The 22,803-nt window shown below is 43.2% G+C and overlaps 1 protein-coding gene across 2 annotated transcripts in view; it reads right to left on the bottom strand.

The window, feature by feature from the left end:
• ZNF679 (zinc finger protein 679) overlaps positions 1–22,803 on the bottom strand; it is a 33,709-nt gene that overhangs the window by 8,021 nt on the left and 2,885 nt on the right. The window contains exon 2 of one of the 2 annotated variants that reach the window (XM_057302696.1): positions 11,031–11,159. In XM_057302696.1, coding sequence (XP_057158679.1) covers positions 11,031–11,069 — 39 coding nt within the window. In that variant the 5' untranslated portion in view covers positions 11,070–11,159. Of the gene's footprint in view, positions 1–11,030; positions 11,251–22,803 lie in introns of those variants that run through there. The other variant, XM_008967730.2, reaches the window with a different exon arrangement.

Below are 22,803 nucleotides of genomic sequence, written 5' to 3'. Positions count from 1 at the left end.
ACAATAACAACAACAAAAAAACACTCATGAACACACAAACACTTACCATGTGGCCGTAGGCAGAGATTTTTATTTGACTCAAGTTAGAGAGTAAAAAGAAGTGTTTCTCACTTATAAGAGTGACTAAAATTATTCAATGATAATTTTTAACACTGAAGTATTCTCTAACTCTCCACAATACCACTGTAGACATGATACTTTTCTGGATGATAAATTATTAAATTAAGGGCATCAATATGGACATGTCTATTTTTTTCTTTTCTTTTTTCTTTTTTTTTTTCCTTTTGGAGACCAAGTCTCACTCTGTTGCCCAGGGTGGAGTGCAGTGGCATGATCTTGGCTCACTGAAACCTACGCCTCCTGGGTTCAAGCGATTCTCCTGCCTCAGCTTCCCAAGTAGCTGGGACTACAGGCGTGAGCCACCATGCGTGGCAAATTTTTGTATTTTTAGTAGAGATGGGGTTTCTCCACGTTGGCCAGGCTTGTCTTGAACTCCTAACCTCAGGTGATCCACCCACCTCGGCCTCCCAAAGTGCTGGGATTACTAGCATGAGCCCCCGCACCTGGCCTAAATTTAATTATAAAGAAACACCAGTTTTATGCAAAGTTGAAGATACAGATAACTTCCCTGTTCTGTAATTTTTAATAGTAACATTAAGTAGCCTTTCTTTAGCACCCTAGAGAGCAAGTATCTCTTAATAGGTTTTTTCAGAACTTTCTGGGTAATAAGTACCATCCTGTTTATGTTAGCATTTTCTAAATCCTGTTCTGCATGGAACTAATAGAGCACACAGATGAAACTTCAATAAGACATGTTTCACTTTTCATTAATATCCAAAGACAACTGTTTCCCCAGTAAAAATCTTGAGTATCCACACCTTCTCATGTTCAACAGCTACAATGGGAACATTTTAAATACTGCAGGTCATAAATTTGTGGTGAGAATTCTGCATGGCATACAAAAATCCAAGATGAAGAAAATATCTAGAAGGCTATGGTATGGCCAGGCACGGTAGCTCACGCCTGTAATCCCAGCACTTTGTGGGGCCAAGGCGGGGATCACTTGATGTCAGGAGTTCGAGACCAGCCTGGCCAACATGGTAAAACCCTGTCTCTACTAAAAATACAAAAATTAGCTGGGTGTGGTGGCAGGCACCTGTAATCCCAGATACTAGAGAGGCTGAGGCAGGAGAATCGCTTGAACCCACAAGGCGGAGGTTGCAGTGGGCTGAGATTGTGCCATTTCACTCCAGCCTGGGGGACAAGAGTGAAAACTCGGTCTCAAAACAAACAAAACAAAACAAAACAAAAACAACAAAAAAAGAAGACTATGCTATATAGAAAAAATTTTTTTTCAGAACCCCTGGACTATCATAAAAATAGCAAAAAATAATTGAAACAAACTCACTAGGTATAAACAGCACAAGCAGAGAAGTAAACATATGCATGTTCCGAACACATGGCATTCCAAAGGCAGAGTGCACACTGAATTTTTTTTTTTTTTTTTTGAGACCATCTTGCTCTGTCGAGCAGGCTGGAGTGCAGTGGTGCAATCTTGGCTCACTGTAACCTCCACCTCCTAGGTTCAAGCAATTATCCTGCCTCAGCCTCCTCAGTAGCTCAGATTACAGGTGTGTGCCACCACGCCCGGCTGATTTTTGTATTTTTAATAGAGACGGACTTCCACCATGTTGGTCAGGCTGGTCTCGAACTCCTGACCTTTTGATCCACCTGCCTCAGCCTCCCTAAGTGTTGGGATTATATGCGTAAGCCACCACGCCCGGCCCGCACACTACTCTTGATCTGAGACATGCTCACCAAGAAAAAGTGATTTTTTTCTTTTCCTCTTCTTTCTCTGAAATGTATTTTCAGATAAGATGCTCTGGACATATCAAACCTGCATCTTGAGAATATGCCTTTAAAGCACAACCTATTCACCTGCTACCACCACACACACCCAAGGCAGAAAGACCGAGACTTGCAGAAAACATTCACCCATTTTTGTTGGGTATAACTAAAAAGATTTAAGAGCAGAGAACAACGAGCTTCTCCATAACCACTAAAATATAAGTTTCTTTTTCCCTGCCCTCCCCTATCAGACTCCAGCAATTTTCTTTACAGTAATGGCAGCACGAACCGCACTGACCTCTTCCTACCAAACTGAAACAGGGCAGGCAGTGCAGCCTTCCTTTGATGCAAAGGTTGAACTAAACTCTCCTGAATGTAACTTGAACCCCTCAAGTTTATAAATCACTTGGTAATCTTGGCCCTGTTTTATGCAAAGTGATTCCGCAGGACCCAAAAGGGTTCAGGAATGGGCTTTTTCAACAAGTCCCCTGTAAATGCTGATTGTGCTTTCCCAGACACATTATTAGCATTAGCGAGAGAAAGCAGGCACAGCAAAGAGTCCCTTACACCCACTACATTTGTCACAATATAAATACTTCTGGTACAAATAAAGACAACCAATCTCCACCCTGAAATATTATATTTTTTGTTAGCTTTTTTAAGTTTACAGAGAAAACAGAAGGCAGCAATGTCTGAGTAGGTCTGCACTTGGGAAATGTGTACACATGTACTAATAAAATGTTTATTAAGCAGGTACTATGTGCTCAGGAGCATGTCACAGAATACCGTGCTGGGAATAACACATAATGTGATTTAATTTTCATAGTACTCTGGGAGTTGCTACTAAGTGTTGAATAATTTTTAGCATTTGGATTAAGAGCACAGCATTTTTATTTATTCTTATGTTTCTCTATCATTAATTTTTAAAAGAAAATATATAGAACAATAAATCAATACAAAAAACATCCGAAATGATACAATCACATAAAAATTGAATAATCAACTTCCAAATGGCTATTTTGTAAATAATGAAATTAAGGCAGAAATAAAAACAGTTTTGAAACTAATTAGAGCTGAAATACAACATACCAGAAGCTCTGGGTCACAGCTAAGGGAGTGTTAAGAACAAAGTGTATAACACTACACATCCACACCAAAGAGTTAGAAAGATCTCAATTTACAAACCTAATATTATAATTACAAGAATTCCAAAAGTAAGAGCAAACTAACTTCAAATAACCAACTTCTTCAAATAACTTCAAACTAACTTCAAATAACCAAAATCATAGCTGAAATTAAGAAGGTGAGACATAAATAACCATAAAAAGTTTAACAGGCCAGGCACAGTGGCTCACGACTATAATCCCAGCACTTTGGGAGGCCAAGACGGGCGGATCATGATGTCAGGAGTTCAAGACCAGCCTGGCTAACATGGTGAAATCCTGTCTCTACTAGAAATACAAATATTAGCTGGGCATGGTGGCGGGTGCCTGCAATCCCACCTACTCAGGAGGCTGAGACAGGAGAATTGCTTGAAACCAGAAGGCGGAGTTTGCAGTGAGCTGAGATCATGCCACTGCACTCCAGCCTGGGCGAAAGAGTGAAACTCTGTCTCAAAAAAAAAAAAAAAAAAAAAAAAGTTCAACGAAACCAGAAGTTGATTCTATGAAAAAATTAATAAGATAGATAAAATACTAGATTAATGAAGAAAAAAATAATTCAAATAAACACACTCAGACTAAAAAGTCCAAAAACAACAGATGCTTGTGAGGTTGTGGAGAAATGGAATGCTTATATGCTGCTGGTGAGCGTATAAATTTGTTTAACCATTGAGAAAAACAGTTTGGCAATTTTTCAATAACCTGAAAATAGAATTACCATTTGACCCAGCAATCCCACAATTGGGAATATGAACCAATGAATGTAAGTTATTCTACCATAAAGACACATGCACACACATGTTTATTACAGCACTATTTACGATATGAAAAACAAGACATAAACCTGTATGTCTTCAATGGTAGATTGGATAAAGAAAATGTGGATGTACACACCATGAAATATGATGCAGCTATAAGAAAGGAAAACATCATGTCCTTTGCAGCAACATGAATGGAGGAGGAGACCGTCATTTTTAGAAAACTAGTGCAGGAACAGAAAATCAAATACTGTATGTTGTCACTTATAAACGGGAGCAAAATAATGAGAACACGTGGACACAAATAAGAGAACAGACACTGAAGCCCAGTTCAGCGTGGAGGGTCAGAGGATGAAGAAAATCAGAAAAAAAATCTATTGGGTACTATGCTTAGTACCTGAGTGATACAATAATCTGCACACAAAAACTTCATGATATGATTTTACCTATATAACAAACTTGCATATGTACTCTTGAATCTAAAATAAAAGGTAAAAGAAAAAAAATTCTGCCAGGCGCGGTGGCTCACACCTGTAATCCCAACCCTTTGGGAGGTTGAGGCAGGCAGATCACCTGAGGCTAGGAGTTCAAGACAAGCCTGGCCAACATGGTGAAACCCTGTCTCTACTAAAAATACAAAATTTAGCTGGGTGTGGTGGCACGCACCTATAATTCCAGCTACTCAGGAGGCTGAGGCGGGAGAGTCTCTTGAACCCGGGAGGCGGAGGTTGCAGTGAGCCGAGATCATGCCACTGTACCCCAGCCTGGGTGACAGAGCAAGACTCCGTCTCAAAAAAAAATAAAAAAATTCATGGGTGGGAAAGAGTGCAAGGTAAGTGATAGGACTGGTTTGTACTACAGACAGAGATCCAAGTGGGGCTATACTCTGATTTAGTCCTGTGTCCATGCAGGCAGATTAGACTATGATCAAGTGGTACAGATCCCTACATTGGTGGAGGAAACAGGTTGCTACTGCAGATTCAGTGTCTGGGGTTGGGGATATGCCAGGAAACTTGTAGGCACATTAATGGGATTTTGGCAAGAAGCACTAAAAGCAAAAGCGCTGTGGTGGAATACTTGAGGGTGATACCTAGTCCTGGGAGGGGTGTGGACGCATCAATGTCTAGTGGGTCTGTGAATGTGTGAGAATCATGTGGTGGTAGCGGTGAAAGAAGGAGGTCTGTTATCAGAATTCCTTTTCTCTAAGTTTTTAGTCCCCTATCACCCTGAGAGGAGACCTAGAATCACAGGACAATGTGCAGTGTGACAGCCTGTGTGCAGGAGAACAGAGCCTCACCTTACCAGACACCCAGAGTCCCCCTCCAGGCCAGGCCTCTGTAATATCTCTTTTCTGACACCAAATCTGTGGAGTTTGCTAACTAGGAAGCAATTTTTTTTCTTTTTTCTTTTTTTCAGATGGAGTCTCTCTCTGTTGCCCAGGCTGGAGTGCAGTGGCATGATCTCAGCTCACTGCAACCTCCACCTCCTGAGTTCAAGTGATTCTCCTGCCTCAGCCTCCTGAGTAGCTGGGATTACAGGCACCTGTCACCACGCTCGGCTAATTTCTGTATTTTTGGTAGAGATGGGGTTTCACCATGTTGGCCAGGTTGGCAACAAGCAATTTTTTAACACCAACTTATTGTCTAACATTTCCATCCTGATACCACCTGGAGTCAGCACAGACCATAATTCAGAGCTCAGTCTCATCATATTGCCCTTACTGCATATGCCTGTCACAAATCCCAGGGACTCATCTATGCTTCTCAGCTACTGTCTGTAAACTGGGGACTCCCATAATCTCCCTCAAGTTCAATAATTTGATAGAGATACTCACAGAATTCTGCAAAATCCTGTACTTATGTTAGCCAGTTTACTATAAAACATGCAACCAAGAAACAGTGAAATGGAAAAGATGTATAAGACAAAAAAAAAAATAAGGGGAAGATGGGGCATTTGGATAATCTTGGTAAATAGCTGTGATTAGTAAAATTCTCCAGCCTGGCATGATGGCTCATGCCTGTAATTCTAGCACTTTGGGAGGCTGAGGCAGGTGGATCACCTGAGGTCAGGAGTTTGAGACCAACCTGGCCAACATGGAGAAAACCCATCTCTACTAAAAATACAAAAAATTAGACATGGTGGGCCTGTAATCCTAGCTACTTGGGAGGCTAAGGCAGGAGTATTGTTTGAACCTGAAAGATGGAGGTTGCAGTGAGCTGAGATCGCGCCACTGCATTCCAGCCTGGGTGACAGAGCAAGACTTTGTCTCAAAAAAAAAAAAGTAATAATAAAATAAAATAAAACAAAATAAAATTCTCCATCCTTTGTGGTCTTCAGCAACAGCTTAATAGAAAGAAACATTCTCCCCATTATGACTTAGAAGGTGTTGTATTTTCTCACTTATCACATAGCCAGACATAAACTCTGCAAATTTCTACTTTTCTTATGAAAGAATCTGCTAAATACTTTTCTTCAGTGGTCAAAACAAAATACTTCTTAATCAACTTTGCTTACATTTTTCTTTTTTCCCAGGGCTTCTGACCTTTGAGCTACTTTCAGTCTAAGCCAACATACAACCCCATTTTCTGTCTTTCCTTAAAAACATGCTGTCTTCAGGGTAAAACATTCTCTGATCTAGAATCTAATTTTGCCCCCTTATATCATACCATTCTTACTTACTCCACCTTCTTTCTAAATTTGTTTGCTATTCTCTATGAAAGAAAGTCCTTGTCTGCCTAAACATTGATATCCTTAAAAATCTTATACCTGGTACTTTTTTCTGTTGTTGGGATTCAGAACTTATTACCTAAATCTGATTTTGTTTTATTTTACAAAGTCTAGAAACTTCCCCAAAACAGCAACACCTTTATTTTCAGTAAGGTCTTTCCAATTCCCATCTATTCTAATTCTAACTGCATCTGTCTGTGGGTCCCCAGCTTTCCTGGGCTCTGTTGCTCATCTCAGTATAAAGGCTTCTTCCATTGCTGGTGTGAGCAGGCTGGGACATCTGCTGGAGAGGCTCCCTAGAAAGAACTGACTAGGCCTTCATTAACCTCCTTTTGCAGACTCAATATTGCCCTTAGCTTGGAGTTACAGGGCTCAGGCTTTAATTTCCAAGTCAGAGATGTTCACTTAGTTTTTGAAACTAAGTGTTAGATAAATTCAGAAAAATTACTGAAACACAGTGTTTATACAAAGGGAAAAATGTTAAGGTGCTTATATTTTATAGCTCAATGAGAAAAGCAAAAGTATCTATCTCTTTCAGACAATACACATATCATTTTCTTATTTCCATAACAGGACATTCTGTAATTAGTACTATGACCAAATTCCTAGAAGGTGCGCAGTCCCATCTCATAAAGTTTAGCATAAAATTCAGAAATCAAGATAACAGGGCCAGGAGCAGTGGCTCTTGCCTGTAATCCCAGCATTTGGAGAGGCCCAGGTGGCTGGATCACCTGAGGTCAGGAGTTCGAGACCAGCCTGGCCAACATGGCAAAACCCCGTCCTTACTGAAAATACAGAAATTAGCCGGGCATGGTGGCAGGTGCCTGTAATCCCAGCTACCTGGGAGGCTGAGGCAAGAGAATCACTTGAACCCAGTTTTCGGAGGTTGCAGTGAGCCAAGATCATGCCACTGCATTCCAGCCTGGGCAACAGAGTGAGACTCCGTCTCAAAAATAAAAATAAAAATAAGATAACAGGATGTAGAACAGAAGTATTTACTGTCACATTAATTTTGCAAAAAGAGACACTGATGTTTTGATGAATCTATGTAATTCCCCAGTTATCTACCACATTTTCTTGTGCAAATGTATTCATTTCCAACAGCCATAATGGAAGAGACATTTTTCATATTATTTCCCTTGGTAATATTCACAAAGCTAAGCCTTAGAATACTGTGTGAAATCACACAGCCAAAAAATAACACACCTGAGAAAACTTCTATGCTCACTCTGAAAAACAAAAGGGTAAATGCAAATTTTTAACAAACAGAATACATGACTGAATTTTTTTTCTGAAACTCATCTCTTTCACGACCTTTGTAAATATTTTGTTACATATTGAGCTCTACTGATAAAATGCAATTTACAGTTAACTAACATAAGTTGAAAGAAGTGAAAATATCTTTTCAAGGTGACCAACCCAGGGAGTGGCAGTGCTGACTGGAACACAGACACGTCTGACTCATGTGTCAAGTCAAGCTATCTAATCATTTGAGAGTCTCCCACGCGCATCCTGCTCACTGAAATGCTCAATGACAACCATTCCAGGAGACACTGCACCGTGCCTTGGTGAGTTCCCCAGGTGCAATTACTTTGAGATTCTTGCACCATCTTATTGGGGTCAGTTTTTCTTGTCTTTAGAAATAGTTTTTTTCCTTCACAAATCTGACAGAATCCAGAGGGCAGAAATTACTTCTGTGTTTTTCCCTCAATACCAGCATATGATTGGCTGACTAGCAATGTGTCTCCATGAAATGGAAGCTGAGTTGGGTAAAGACAATTCTAATGTCGCAAGGGATTAGCTTTTTATAGGAAAAGTATACTAGGAGATTGCTCACAGCCCCAAGGCATTCGTTTGCTCTCTTCTCTTGAAAGGCTACACTTCATATCGTGTGCTGTTCTCTAAAAGAAAATAACTCAGGAGATGATATTCACTAGACACTCCAGCAGACATGGCCAAGGTGGGTTGATATTCACTAGACACTGTGGCAGACATGGCCACGGTGGGTATCTTGGTTTATCCCAAAGCAGTACTAAGACCCAGAACCAGGAAAAACCTAAAGTGTGGCTGAAGAAACATTACCCTGTAGGGTTTCCCCCAAAAAAACTCAACCCACGCATTATGATAAGACGTCTGAGCTTGAACAAGACAAAAGAAGAGGCACATAGATTTTTTTACAATACAGTGTCAGAGGATTACTCTCTGCCTTTTCTCTTCTTTTCTTTTTTTTTGAGATATGGTCTCACTCTGTTGTCAAGGCTGGAGTGCAGTGGCATGATCTTGGCTCACTGGAACCTCCATTTCCTGGATTCAAGTGATTTTCTTGTCTCAGCCTCCTGAGTAGCTGGGATTAGAGGCGCCCACCACCACACCTGGCTAATTTTTTTGTATTTTTAGTAGAGATGGGGTTTCATCATGTTGGCCAGGCTGGTTTCTAACTCCTGACCTCAAGTGATCTGCACCTTGGTCTTCCAAAGTGTTAGGATTATAGTTGTGAGCCACTGCGCCTGACCTCTGCTTTCTTCTTATGTGAAATATTTATAAATGGGAAATTTTTTTTTAACAAAGCATTGAATGGCACTCTTTAAGTGTCATCCAATGACTTTCAAAAAAAATTAGTGTAAGTACTGTGTCTGAAACATATAAGAAAGGACAAATAGGTAATAATGTGAGTTAGAAAGAAAAGTTGGCATTTGGGAATGTCAGATGGAACTGGAAATTTAATATTTTACTGCAAGGCAGTTAGTCTGTGGGAACAGGGAAACTGACTTAAGACCTTGTTTAAGACACGGTTGAGGCCTGGCGTGGTGGCTCACGCCTGTAATCCCAGCACTTGGGAGGCCAAGCAGGCGGATCATCTGAGGTCAGGCATTCGAGACCAGCCTGGCCAACATGGCGAAACCCCATCTCTACTAAAAATACAAAAATTAGCTGGGTGTGGTGGTGCAGGCCTGTAATCCCAGTTATTCGGGAGGCTGAGGCAGGAGAATCACTTGAACCAGGGAGGCAGAGGTTGTAATGAGGCGAGATTGAGCCACTGCACTCCAGCCTGGGTGACGGAATGGGGCTCCGTCTCAAAAAAAAGAAAAAAAAGAAAAAAAAAGACACAGTTGAAAAATGCAGGCGGCCTGCAATAGCTTATTCCTGTAATCAGAGCACTTTAAGAGGCAAAGGCGGCCAGATCACTCGAGGCCAGGAGTTTGAGACCAGCCTGTCCAACATGGCAAAACTCTATCTTTACTAAAAATACAAAAATTAGCCGGGCGTGGTGGTGGGTGCCTTTAATCCCAGCTACTCAAGAGGCTGAGGCAGGAAAATCACTTCAACCCAGGAGGTGGAGGTTGCAGTGAGCTGAGATCACACCACTGCACTGCAGCCTGAGCAACAGAGCAAGACTGTCTCAAAAAAAAAAAAAAAAAAAAAAAAAACCAAGGGAAAGCCAGTTTCCTGTAGAGTATAAAAATATTTAAACAGCAGGCAATTAGACTAAGGTGGATTGATTTTTCTCAGCTCTCACTTAAAAAAAAAAATCTAACTCAAATGTATCTCTTATGGCCAGGGGCGGTGGCTCATGCCTGTAATCCCAGCACTTTGGTAGGCCGAGAAGGGCAGATCATTTCAGGTCAGGAGTTCGAGACCAGCCTGGCCAACATGGTGAAACCCCATCTCTACTAAAAATACAAAAATTAGCCAGGCACGGTGGCGGGCACCCATAATCCCAGCTACTTGGGAGCCTGAGGCGTGAGAACTGCTTGAACCTGGGAGGCAGAAGTTGCAGTGAGCCAAGATAGTGCCATTGCACTCCAGTAAGGACAACAGAGCAAGACTCCCTCTCAAAAAAATATTGCATTTCTTGGAAATTACTATATTGAAGAAAAAAATTCAGGCCTAGTCAACCACAGACTGCTAATTAATCTGTGATGACATAGCCAAGAAATTTTCACCTGGATCTTACAAATAAGGAAACTACATAACTTTACCAAAGCAGTTACTGAATTTGGTTTGCTTCATCATGCAACTTATAACAGACTTCTTCAAGTCTCTCCCATGGACCACAACCCACAAACCATAGCTGGGCACTCTATGATTCCTTAATCACATTTTGATCAAATTGTCTAATATTTTTACAGTGACTCCCATACATTTCTAAAAGGAAAAATGAGGAACTAGGGACCCCAGGGACCACAGATCTTTCCACTTATGAATCCCACACCCTGAGTCGGGATTCTCCCCTGATGACTTTCCCATCCCTGTACAATCTGGGTGAGATGAGGCGCTGGGAGTGCAGAGCTGCCCAGAGAGGGCTCCAGTCCAGGGCAAAGCCACTGCAAAGGAAAAAGAATTCCTAGGGTCCTAGCCGCTGGCCCAGGCACCATATTATGGCTCGAGGGGACTAACAGCCCACCTGGGCCAAGGAGGATTTGGGTCCTCAGGCTCCGGAGCTGACTGCGAGGAAGTTTGGGTCCTGCTACAGCCACTTTCAGCCGGTTCCAACCAGCCCTCACCCCTCTCTCACCGTGACAGACCCAGCACTCACCATTTCTCGGCTTCCAGGGGATCCCCGTCTTTTAGCCATAAATCTGCGGATACCTGCAGAACACAAGGCCACAGTGGCTTGGCCTCTAGGAACAGAGGACGCAGAGCAGTGAAGAGAAGAACTGGAGCTCTGGACGCAGAGAAACACAAAGGACCCGGAAAATTACGGAGGCGTCCTGTTCTCTCCAGCTGCACGCCTGATTGTACAGTTTCTAATATATGGCCCCTGATTGGATAAGGTTTCAGGACCCACCCTTCACGCCCTGAGTGACGAAAAATGTGATCAGACACTGGGCTAAACAAAGCAAAAATAACAGGCTAGGCTGCAGCCTTTACAGCCAAGCCTTCTTCCCTGATCTGAGCCAGGCCAACCTTAGAGGACATTTGCATTTAACCTTGTGTATAACGTCATATGCATTTATAAATGGTATATAATATAGTTATTCATAAACTGAAAAAACATAATGATAATTATTTTAAAATTTCAGATGTTATGACCTTCCTTGCTGCGGGTCCTTTGCAGTGATATGGTTTGGCTCTGTGGCTCCACCCAAATCTCATCTCAAATTGTAATTCATGGCCAGGCGTGGGGGCTCAGGCCTGTAATCCCAGCACTTTGGGAGGGTGAGGCGGGTGGATAATGAGGTCAGGAGTTGGAGACCAGCCTGGCCAATACGGTGAAACCCTGTCTGTACTAAAAATACAGAACTTAGCCAGGGTGGTGGCGGGCGTCTGTAGTCCCAGCTACTCAGGAGGCTGAGGCAGAAAAATCGCTTGAACCCGGGAGGTGGAGTTTGCAGTGAGCCGAGATCGTGCCACTGCACTGCAGCCTGGGCGAAAGAGCCAGACTCGGTCTCAAAAAAAAAAAAAAATTGTATTTGCCACATGTCCGGGCAGAGACCAGGTGGGAGGTGATTGGATTATTAGGGGGGATTATCCTCATGCTGTTCTTGTGATAGTAAGGGAGCTCTCAAGATATTTTAAAATGTGGCATGTTCCCCATCCCCGGTTCTCTTTTTCCACCAAGTAAGATATTGCCTTGCTTTCCCTTCACCTTCTGTCATGGTCATGATTGTAGGTTTCCTGAGGATTCCTCAGCCATGTAGAATTATGATTCAATTAAACCTCTTAAAAAAAATTACGCAGTCTGAGGTATTTGTTTATAGCAGTGTGAAAATGGACTAATACATGCAGGCAGCCTGAGATTTCAAAAAGGAGACAATCCTCTGCAGTAAAATATGAGCCACATGTAAATTTTGAATGTGCTAGTAGCCAAATGTTAAAAAGTAAAAAAAAAAAAAAAAACATGGTAGGGCCAGGCGCAGTGGCTCACGGTTGTAATCCCTGCACTTTCAGCGGCCGAGGTGGTCGACCACCTGAAGTCAGGAGTTTGAGATCAGTCTAGCTAACATGGCAAAACCTCATCTCTACTAAAAATACAAAAATTAGCCAAGCATGGTGACAGACACTTGTAATCAGCTATTTGGGAGGCTGAGGCAGGAGAATCGCCTGAACCCAGGAGGCAGAGGTTGCAGTGAGCCGAGATCGTGCCACCGCAATATAGCCTGGTGACAGAGCGACTCTGTCTCAAAATAAGAAAGAAACAGGTGGAATAACAAGTGAAATTGATTGTAACAATTTAATCAGTCCAATATATCCAAAATATTATTTTAATATGTGATTAGTATGTAAGGGTTAATAAGGCATATACATTTTTAAAGCTAAATATTTTAATGTAACCTTGTATTTTACCTTTCTAGCATATTGCAGTTCAGACCAGCCACATTCCAGCACTCTGTGGCCATGTCAGAGGCGTTTGAACCAGAGCAACTGCATCTGGAATAGGTGCTGGGTGAAATGGGGCTGAGACCTACAGAACTGCATTTCCATGAGGTCAGGCATTCTAAGTCAGAGGATAAATAGGAGATTGGCACAAGATGCAGTTCACAAAGACCTTGCTGATAAAACAGTTTGCAGTAGAGAAGCCAGAAAAATCCACCAAAACCAAGGTGGGAATGAAAGTGACCTCTGATTGTCCTCAGGAATCATTGCACGCTAATTACAATGCATTAGCATGTGAAAGACATTCCCACCAGCGCCATGACAGTTAACGAATGCCATGGCAACATCAGAAAGTGACCTTACATGGTCTAAAAAGAAGATAAACACAGTTCTGGGAATTGCCCATCCCTTTCTTGCAAAACTCATGAACAATCCACCCCTTGTTTAGCATATAATCAAGAAATAACTGTAAGTATTTTTAGTTGAGCAGCCAACACTGCTGCTGTGTCTAAGGAGTAGCTATTCTTTTATTCCTTTACTTTCCTAATAAATTTGCTTTTGCTTTGCACTGCAGACTCGCCCAAAATCCCTCCCTTCCTTCCTTCCTTCCCTCCTTCCTTCCTTTCTTTCTCTTTCTTTTTCTTTCTTTTCTTTCTTTCTTTTGACAGAGTCCTGCTCAGTCACCCAGGCTGGAGTGCAGTGGCACCATCTCGGCTCACTGCAACCTCTGCCTCCCGGGTTCAAGAGATTCTCCTGCCTCAGCTTCTGGAGGAGCCGGGATTACAGGTGCACACCACCATGACCAGCTAATTTTTGTATTTTTAGTAGAGATGGGGTTTCACCATGTTGGCCAGATTGATCTCAAACTCCTGACCTCAAGTGATCTGCCAGCCTTTGCCTCCAAAGTGCTGGGGTTACAGCCATGAGCCACCACCCCCAGCTCTGCATTCTTTCTTGTACGAGATCCAAGAACCCACTCTTCGGTTCTGGATTGGGACCATTTCTGCAATCTTCTTTTCAGTGAATCACAAAAGGATGATGCTAAGGAAACGCCCAACCCAAAGGAAATAGACTGAATCGCCAATTGGCTAACTTTTTGTAAGTGGTGGCACACCTGGGTAAAGAATGGGATTGGGTTAATAGCCCAATTTAGGGGAGTTAGAGTGTCTCCTAAGACAGATAAGATAAAAGGTCCCTTTTAATAAAAGGCAAGAACACTTGACGAAACTCGTGTTTGAAGTGCAACTTAGAAAAGTTAGTCTTTCCTAAGATTTAGGGGGTGAGAGGCCCCTCTCCGTAAAGTCCCTCTCAGCTAAGATTAGATTTGGCATTATGGAACTTTAACCACTATTGTCTTTGTGTTTGTTTGTTTGTTTTGAGACGGAGTCTCGCTCTTGTTGCCCAGGCTGGAGTGTAATCGTGAGATCTTGGCTCACTGCAACCTCTGCCTCCCAGGTTCAAGCGATTCTCCTGCCTCAGCCTCCTGAGTACCTGGGATTACAGGCACCCACCACCACACCCAGATAATTTTTGTACTCTTAGTAGAGACAATGTTTCACCATGTTGGCCAGGCTGGCCTCAAACTCCTGACCTCAGCTGATCCACCACCTCGGCCTCCCGAGGTACTGGAATTACAGGCATGAGCCACCATGCCTGGCCCTGTCTTTGGATTAATCTGCCTTGCATTTTTTGCTGATGACTGTGGCTGACAGAATTAGATGAGTACAGGATCATGGAACAAGGGGAGCTTTTTCCTCCCTAAAGTGGGAAACTTGAGAGCAGATGGGACTGCCAAAAAAGATTCTTTCACAACCAACAAGAGATCACCTAAACTTTTGATTCAATGCATGGGTCTTTCTCTAGTTTTCCTGATCTCCTCAACTTTCCTGCCTTACCATAAGCAATGCTTTCTCTCTCTCTCTCTCTCTCTCTCTCTCTCTTTCTCTCTCTCCCTTTCCTATCTTTTCTGTTACTCTGGGCCACCATCTTCCCCAAAGATCATATGTTGAAACTTCTGATCAGAAGTCCCTGAAACAGGCTGGGCATGGTGACTCATGCTTGTAATCCTAGAACCTTGGGAGGCCGAGGCAGGTGGATCACCTGAGCGGGGGGGTTCAAGACCAGCCTGGCCAACATGGCAAAACCTTGTCTCTACTAAAAATACAAAAATTAGCCAGGGTGGTGGTGGGTGCCTGTAGTCCCAGCTACTCAGGAGGCTGGGGCAGGGAGAACTGCTTGAACTTGGGAAGCAGAGGTTGCAGTAAGCCGAGATGGCACCACTGCACTCCAGCCTGGGAGACAGAGCAAGACTCCATCTCAAAAAGCTAAAAAACAAAGAAAGAAGAAGTCCCTGAAACAAACAACAACAAAATGGATGAAGTTTCCCTCTTGTTTTATGTTCTTGAGAGCTTGACCTTGTAGCCATGTGGCAGTATTTTCTCTTGGTTTCTACCATCCAGCATATAGAAATTTTGAAATTTGTGTTATAGTTATCCATAAAAGTGATCTTGAGCAGTAAACAACCTTTGCAAGCTCAAAATTGGCTGCTGGAGGCTTCTTCTGGGAGACCCCAATGGAGACTGCTCAGTGCTGTAGCTCAGTAGCTGGGCTTTGCTGTCTCACAGTGGCAGCCTGAGTTCAGGGTTCAATTTCTGGCTTAGGAAATGAGTCATTTGTGATTTGATATCTGTGTGAATATTTGTGGATTTGCTTTCCCTCCATGAACCATCCTGAATTGTCCTTTCTCTGAGCTACTTTGAAGATTCTAGATTTTGTAAAAACTGCTTGCCATCTTTTTGAAAATACTTTGTACACTTGTGGTTAGGTTCATAACCGTAGTTAAAGCTTATGGGTTTCAGGAGGCTGAGGTTGCGGTGAGCTGCATTTGGCCACTGCACTCCAGCCTGGGCGACAGAGAGAGAATCCGTCACGAAACAAACAAACAAAAATATAACTTATTGATTTCACCTGGGAGGTTATGTTAGTAAAGTTCAAAAGTCAGAAATATTGGCAGTTTGGCATGGCTAAAGTCAAGTAATTAGAGAATTAAATAATTTTTTTAAAAAGAGCATCACAGTTAAAAGTCAGCTTAATTATTATTACCATTATTATTTTGTGAGATGGAGTCTCGCTCTGTCACTCAGGCTGGAGTGCAGTGGCACAATCTTGGCTCACTGCAACCTCCACCTACCGGGATCAAGCAATTTTCCTGCCTCAGCCTCCCAAGTAGCTGACATTGCACATGCCCATCACCACACCTGGCTAATTTTTGCATTTTTAGTAGAGACCAAGTTTCACCATATTGGTCAGGCTGTCTTGGAACTCCTGACCTCATGATCTGCCCGCCTCAGACTGCCAAAGTGCTGGGATTACAGACTTGAGCCACCGTGTCTGGCCCAAAAGTCAACTTAATTAATTGCAGATATTCAAGCTCTAACAGCCTGGAACTCCTTGGAAAAAACAGAGGAGGTGCCACAATATGCATTTTGGGTGCAACTCACAGGAGATATTGACTCTGATCCTGAAGTTGGGCATGTAAGAGATTGTAAATTTTATCTCTGGACCTTTTCACAGACGTGATTGTGACGTATACCTTCACTCAGTATCTGACTGATTTTTCTCTTTTGCCTAGGCCTCACCTACAGTTTAGATTGTGAAATATACTTAGATTGAGCGCCTAGATAATGTGACTTTCCTGCCTGGGCTTTGCCCTCCCGGGGTATTGTGACATATTTCTGAGCCAATCACCTAGGCGATATGACTCTCCCTTTCTGCCTGGGCCAGTCCACCCCGTCTTTCTCTCCCACTTTTCTGTGCCCTATACATTTTTTTCCAATTGGCATTTTCTGAATTATATTATTTATAATAACCTGGTAAAGTTCTATCAAATTTATGAGTAGTTTTATCAAATTATTAAACTTCAGGGAGAAGTTTTAAAAAGCCCATAATTTATAGATAGCTGCTTATAGGCATAGATGGGCCCCTGGTGCCTGTCACTGGTGTGTGCATTGGGGACTGTATTGAGGAACTGAGTCCTGATGTGGTTGGGTCCATGATGACTCTTGATTCTGTCAGAATTGAGTTGTTGAACACCCAGTTGGTGTTGAATAGTTGGCTGGTGTCAGCAAATGCCGTGTGTTTGGTCTAAAAAGAAAGACATCACTGGAGCCTTGGCTGGAGGGAGACTGTGAGTCTTTTGGGGAATGGAGACTCTATTCTTCAGCACACAAGCTGTTGCGCTGTGAATTGTCCTGTGATTCCATGTCTCATCCGGGTTCAGGGGGAACTGAGAACTCAAAGGAAAGCAGTTCTGAGGGCGGACTCCTCTCCCCACCTGGCTGCTAGAAAGTGATTCCTGCACACTCACACCCATGCACCCTGGGCAGTGATGTAGCTACAGTCCTCCCATGACAAGGCTTCACCTTCAGAAATTGTGCTGAAATTACTTCTGTTGCTAGAGTTTTCCACCTATAGGCTACGCAAGTGCCCAGAGGACTCATGGTTTCTTTTTATGGCCAGATCTTGAATCTGCACCAGTGACCCGTTTTCTCCACTAGCCTAGGATTCTGGGTCATCCATCCCTCCCATCTGCCTGCATGCACACATTTATAAGTCAGAGCTATCTTGCCTGGACCAGTCTCTGTAGCCCTAACCAGTCTTTTCACCAACTGTGTACTGTTCCCTACCCATAGGTTTCTTTCTTTCTTTCTTTCTTCTTTCTTTCTTTCTTTCTTTCTCTCTTTCTTTCTTTTTTCTTTTTCTCTTACTTTTTTTCTTTCTTTCTCTTTCTTCTTTCTTCTTTTCTTTCTTTCTTTTGTTTCTTTCTCTCCTTTTTTCCTTCTTTCTCTTTCTTTCTTTCTTTTTCTTTCCTTCTCCTTTCCTTTCCTTTCGAGTTTCACTCTTGTCGCCCAGGCTGGAGTGCAATGACAGGATCTCGGCTCACGGCAACCTCTGCCTCCTGAGTTTCAGTGATGCTTCTGCTTCAGCCTCCCAAGCAGCCGGAAGTACAAGTGCGTGCACTACACCTAGCTAATTTTTGTATTTTTAAGAGATGGGGTTTCGCCATTTTGGCCAGGCTGGTCTCAAACTCCTGACCTTAGGTGATCCACCCACCTCAGCCTCCACAAAGTGCTGGGATTACAGGAGTGAGGCACTGAGCCCTGCCCCCATAGACTTTTTATATCAGGTTCTCTTATTCGCCTTTTTTTTTTTTTCCCCACAAACGCTCTTTTACAAACTCAAAACCACACCTCTGGTGCCTAAATACAAACCCTACTGGAAATCAAATGACGATGAATTCAGGATAAATTTTTTCGGCCTGCTTATTGTAAGCGTAAATACAAAATAAAAATAAGACAATCATTCAACTTAAAAATAAAAAAAAGAATTTACTCCTTTTTTTTGACAGAGTCTCATCCTGTTGCCCAGGCTGGAGTGCGATGGCTCAATCTCAGCTCACTGCAACTTCTGCCTACTGAGTTCAAGCAATTCTCCTGCCTCAGCCTCCTGAGTAGCTGGGATTACAGGTGTGAGCCACCACACCAGGCTAATTTTTGTATTTTTAGTAGAGACAGGGTTTCACCATGTTGGTCAGGCTGGTCTTGAACTCCTGACCTCATGATCCACCCACCTTGGCCTCCCACAGTGTTGGGATTACAGGCGTGAGGCACCACGCCCGGCCTTTTCTTTTTTAAAAAAAGAAATTTTTTTTATTTAGATACATTTTATTTGTAAATTCTTTCTCTGCTTCTTTTCTTTTTTGTGTCTTTTAAGTATCTATGAAATCTATCTCTGCTCTAATTTTTATTCCTTTTTCTTCTTTCCTTCCTTTCTCTCTCTCTCTGTCTCTTTCTTTCTTTCTTCTTTCTTTCTTTCTTTCTTGACGGGGTTTCGCTCTTGTCGCCCAGGCTAGAGTGCAGTGGCATGATCTCGGCTCATGGCAACCTCTGCCTCTTGGGTTCCAGCGATGCTTCTGCCTCAGTCTCCCGAGTAGCTGGAATTACAGGCTTGTGCCACCGTGCCTGGCTAATTTTTATAGTTTTAGTAAAGACAGGGTTTCGCCATTTTGGGCAACCTGGTCTTGATCTCCTGACCTTAGGTGATCCACCCACCTCGGCCTTTCAAAGTGCTGGGATTACAGGCATGAGCCACCTAGCCCGGCCTATTTTTTTTTGTTATGCTAATGCTGGGATTATTTAGTTGTTCTTTTTCAAGTGTTTTGTGGATTAAAGTTATGTTTTTTATTTGACATCTTTTCCTTTTTCTTAATATAGCACTATAAATTTCTGTTTTAGAACTGTTTTGTGGGTTTGTCTTTTTTTTTTTTGTATCTCAGAAGTTATTGTATGTTGTTTCTATTTTCTTTTTTTGTCAATATACTTTCTGATTTCCCTTTGGTTTTTCTCTTTGACCCATGGGTTGTTCAGGAACATGTTGTTTACTATCCACATATTTGTGAGTTTTAAAATTTTTCTTTGGCTATTGATTTCTCATTTTATTAAATTATAATTTAAAAAGTTGATATGGCCGGGCTCAGTGGCTTACACCTGTAATCCCAGCACTTCGGGAGGCTGAAGCAGGTGTATCACCTGAGGTCAGGAGTTCAAGACCAGCCTGGCCAACATGGCGAAACCCTGTCTCTAGAAAAAATACAAAAATCAGCCAGGCATGGTGGCACATGCCTGTAGTCCCAGCTACTCGAAAGGCTGAGGCACAAGAATCGCTTGAACCCTGGAGGTAGAGGTTTCAGTGAGCTGAGATTGTGCCATAGCACTCCAGCCTGGGTGACAGAGTGAGACTCTGTCTTTAAAAAAAAGTATATTACATGAGTCCCCTAGACCTAGAAAGTGCTGCTGAGGTCACCACCGGGCAGGACATGAGAGGTATATTAGTCTTCTATTGCTCCATAACAAGTCCCCACAAATGTAGTGGCTTAGAACACACCCATTTGCTAGCTCATAGTCCTGTAGAACTTATGGTTCAGGGTCCAGAAGACTCCGTTGGGCTCTATGCTTTGGTTTTCACAACGCTGAAGTCAGTATATCAACCAGGCTGGGCTCTCATCTAGAGGTGCTGGGAAGAACCCATTTCTAAACCCATTCTGGTTGTTGCCAATTTCCAATTCCTCATGGTTGTAGGACTGGGATCCTTGTTCCCTTGCTCGCTGCTAGCTAGGACCCGCTCTCTGTAAGTAGATGTCCCCCCACATTTTACTCAATTTGCTCCCTCCATCTTCAAAGTCAGCAAAAGTGCATCGCATCTCCAGCCTACTTTGAATCTCTGACTTCCTCCTCTGCTGCTGGCAGAGAAAGCTCTCTAGAGGTGGGGTCTGAATTCTGATTACCCACCAGGAGGTTTGCCTTTGCACTGTTTGAGTGCACACATTTGTTAAAGGTCTCACACCCACTCCAGTATTTCTTTGATCTCCTAAGGCATTCTGATGGTCATAGTGATTTTGAAGGTCAGGTTCCTCCTTCCTCTGAATTGGGTCAGTCAGTGAACCTTCTTGCTGTTCCCATGAAGGGTCCTTGTTAGGTCTCACGACAGCCCGGATCTGGAACTCAGCCCTGTTCTATTCTTGAAACAAACACCCAGTCGCTGTGGTGTTGGTGGGAGCAGCAGTTGATTCTAATGAGGGTTTGAGACACCCCTCTATCCTCTTCCCAGTAGCACCGAGCATCTCACTTCTCAGAGCTCCTTCATCCTTCTTGACTCTCTTTCTTCTCTCTTTTCCAGTGTCCCGTCTCTCGGTGGCTTACTTCTTGTTTCTCACAAGCCAGCCCTGTGTCTCCTTTTTCTTATGTACACGGATTCCATTTTCCCCATCTCCAGAGTAGACCTTTTGCACTTCTGATGATTTGGCTAAGGCTTTGCTGTCACTGCCTGTAAGGATCTACCAGATTAAATCCTTAAATCAAGACCACCCTACTCCCAAGCATTTGTCTTGCAATTGGGAATGAAGGTGAAGGTGGTTTCCTTATTCCACCTTCCCCTGTTATGGATGGAATGAATGGAAGTACGTAGTATCACAGAACACCGAGGTTGGGGGAGGAGCACTGCCCCAAGCAGGTTACACGGAAGCAAAGACCTGAAAGGGTGACTAGGAGGATGGAAACCAGATCCTAACTGAGAGGAAAAAGGTTTTTTGTTTTTTGTTTTGTTTTTCTTGAGACAGAGTCTCACTCTGTCATCCAGGCTGGAGTGCAGTGGCGCCATCTCGACTCACTGCAGCCTCAACCTCCCAGACTCAAGCAATCCTCCCACCTCAGCCTCCCAATAGCTAGGACTACAAGAGCATGCCTCCATGCCCAGCTTAATTTTTAAATTTTTCTTAACGACGAGGTCTCCCTTTGTTGCCCAAGCTGGTCTATGACTCTATTTCTTTCTTTCTTTCTTTCTTTCTTTCTTTCTTTCTTTCTTTTTTGTTTATTTGTTTTGAGACAGAGTCTGACTTTGTCACTCAAGCTGGAGTGGGGCAGTGGGGCGATCTTGGCTCACCACAACCTCCTCCCGGATTCAAGTGATTCTCCTGCCTCAGCCTCCCAAGTACCTGGGATTACAGGTGCATACCACCACTCCCAGCTAATTTTTGTATTTTTAGTAGACACGGGGTTTTTACCATATTGGCCAGCTGGTCTTAAACTCCTGACCTCAGGTGATCTGCCTGCCTCAGCATCCCAAAGTGCCAGGATTACAGGGGTGAACCAGCACACCCGGCCTATGACTCTATTTCTTGGGCCCTGCCCTTAAGGGGTATTGTGACATACCTCTGGATTAAACATTTAGGAATGTGACTTACTTCTGTTCCCTAGGACCTGTCTACAGGCAGCAGTGAAACATATTTCTGAGCCCATCACATGGGTAATGTGACTCTCCCCTTTTAGCCCTGCCCCAAGTGAAGATTGTGACATATCACCAGGCCCATTATCTAGGCGATATGACTCTTCTCTCCTGCCTGGGCCCTGATTACAAAGGGGATTGTGAAAATCACTGGGCCCAGCACCCAAATAATATGACTTTCCCTTTCTGCCTGGGCCTTGTCTACAGAAAAGACTAAAACATATCACGGGGCCAAGCACCCACATGCCTGCCTGCATTCTGCTTACAGTGGGTATTGTGACATATCCCTGGCACAGAACCAAGGTAACGTGACTCACCTACCTGGTTCCTGCCCACTGATGGGATTGACATATACCTAGGCCCAGCTCACAGGCATGATGATAACTGTCATACATGGACCCAGCCAATAAGAGAGATTTTAATTGTAGTTAGGCTTATTACAACAGGTATGCTCTTGAGTATTCTACACGTAGAGAGGTCACAGACTATTAGGATGCTCATGCATATTTTACAAAGACCTTGGGTGGTACAAAGATGTTGTAACAGGCCAGTGCACATGTGAAATTGTGACTCCCATAGGTACACCTAGCCAACAATTAAGATTTGCACCCTCAACACATGCATACAGCCCACTCTTGAGGTTCTCAGTCTCAAACCTGGGAGATTCACTCTGTTGCCCAGGATGAAGTGCAGTCTCACCATCTCTGCTCACTGCAACCTCCACCTCCCAGGTTCAAGCAATTCTCCTGCCTCAGCTCTTGGACAAAACTTCAGCATTCCTGCTAGGGTGTCTCTGCCCTACTAAGACACTGTGTGCAGGTGGAGTTGAGGCTCTTATGTATGGATCCTGTCCACTGTTGAGATTGTGAATTGCATGCATAGACTCAACTCACAGGAGACGTTGACTCCCATACCTCCAGCTGGGACATTTGCAAGATTAGAAATTTTATTTCTGGATCTTTCTGCAAGTGCGATTGTGACATCTACCTTTGCCTAGCACCTGACTGCTTCTACTTTTTTGCCTGGGCCCAGCCAATAGTTGAAATTGTGACATATACTTGGGCTACATAGGTGATGTGATGCTCCTGCCTGGGCCCTGCCTTCGGGATAAATTTTTACATATCTCTGGGCCAATCACCTAGTGATGTGACTCT

The sequence above is a fragment of the Pan paniscus genome, chromosome 6 (genome assembly GCF_029289425.2).
Source record: "Pan paniscus chromosome 6, NHGRI_mPanPan1-v2.0_pri, whole genome shotgun sequence".
Lineage (NCBI taxonomy): Eukaryota > Metazoa > Chordata > Mammalia > Primates > Hominidae > Pan > Pan paniscus.
This window is presented reverse-complemented; position numbering and strand designations above follow the sequence as displayed.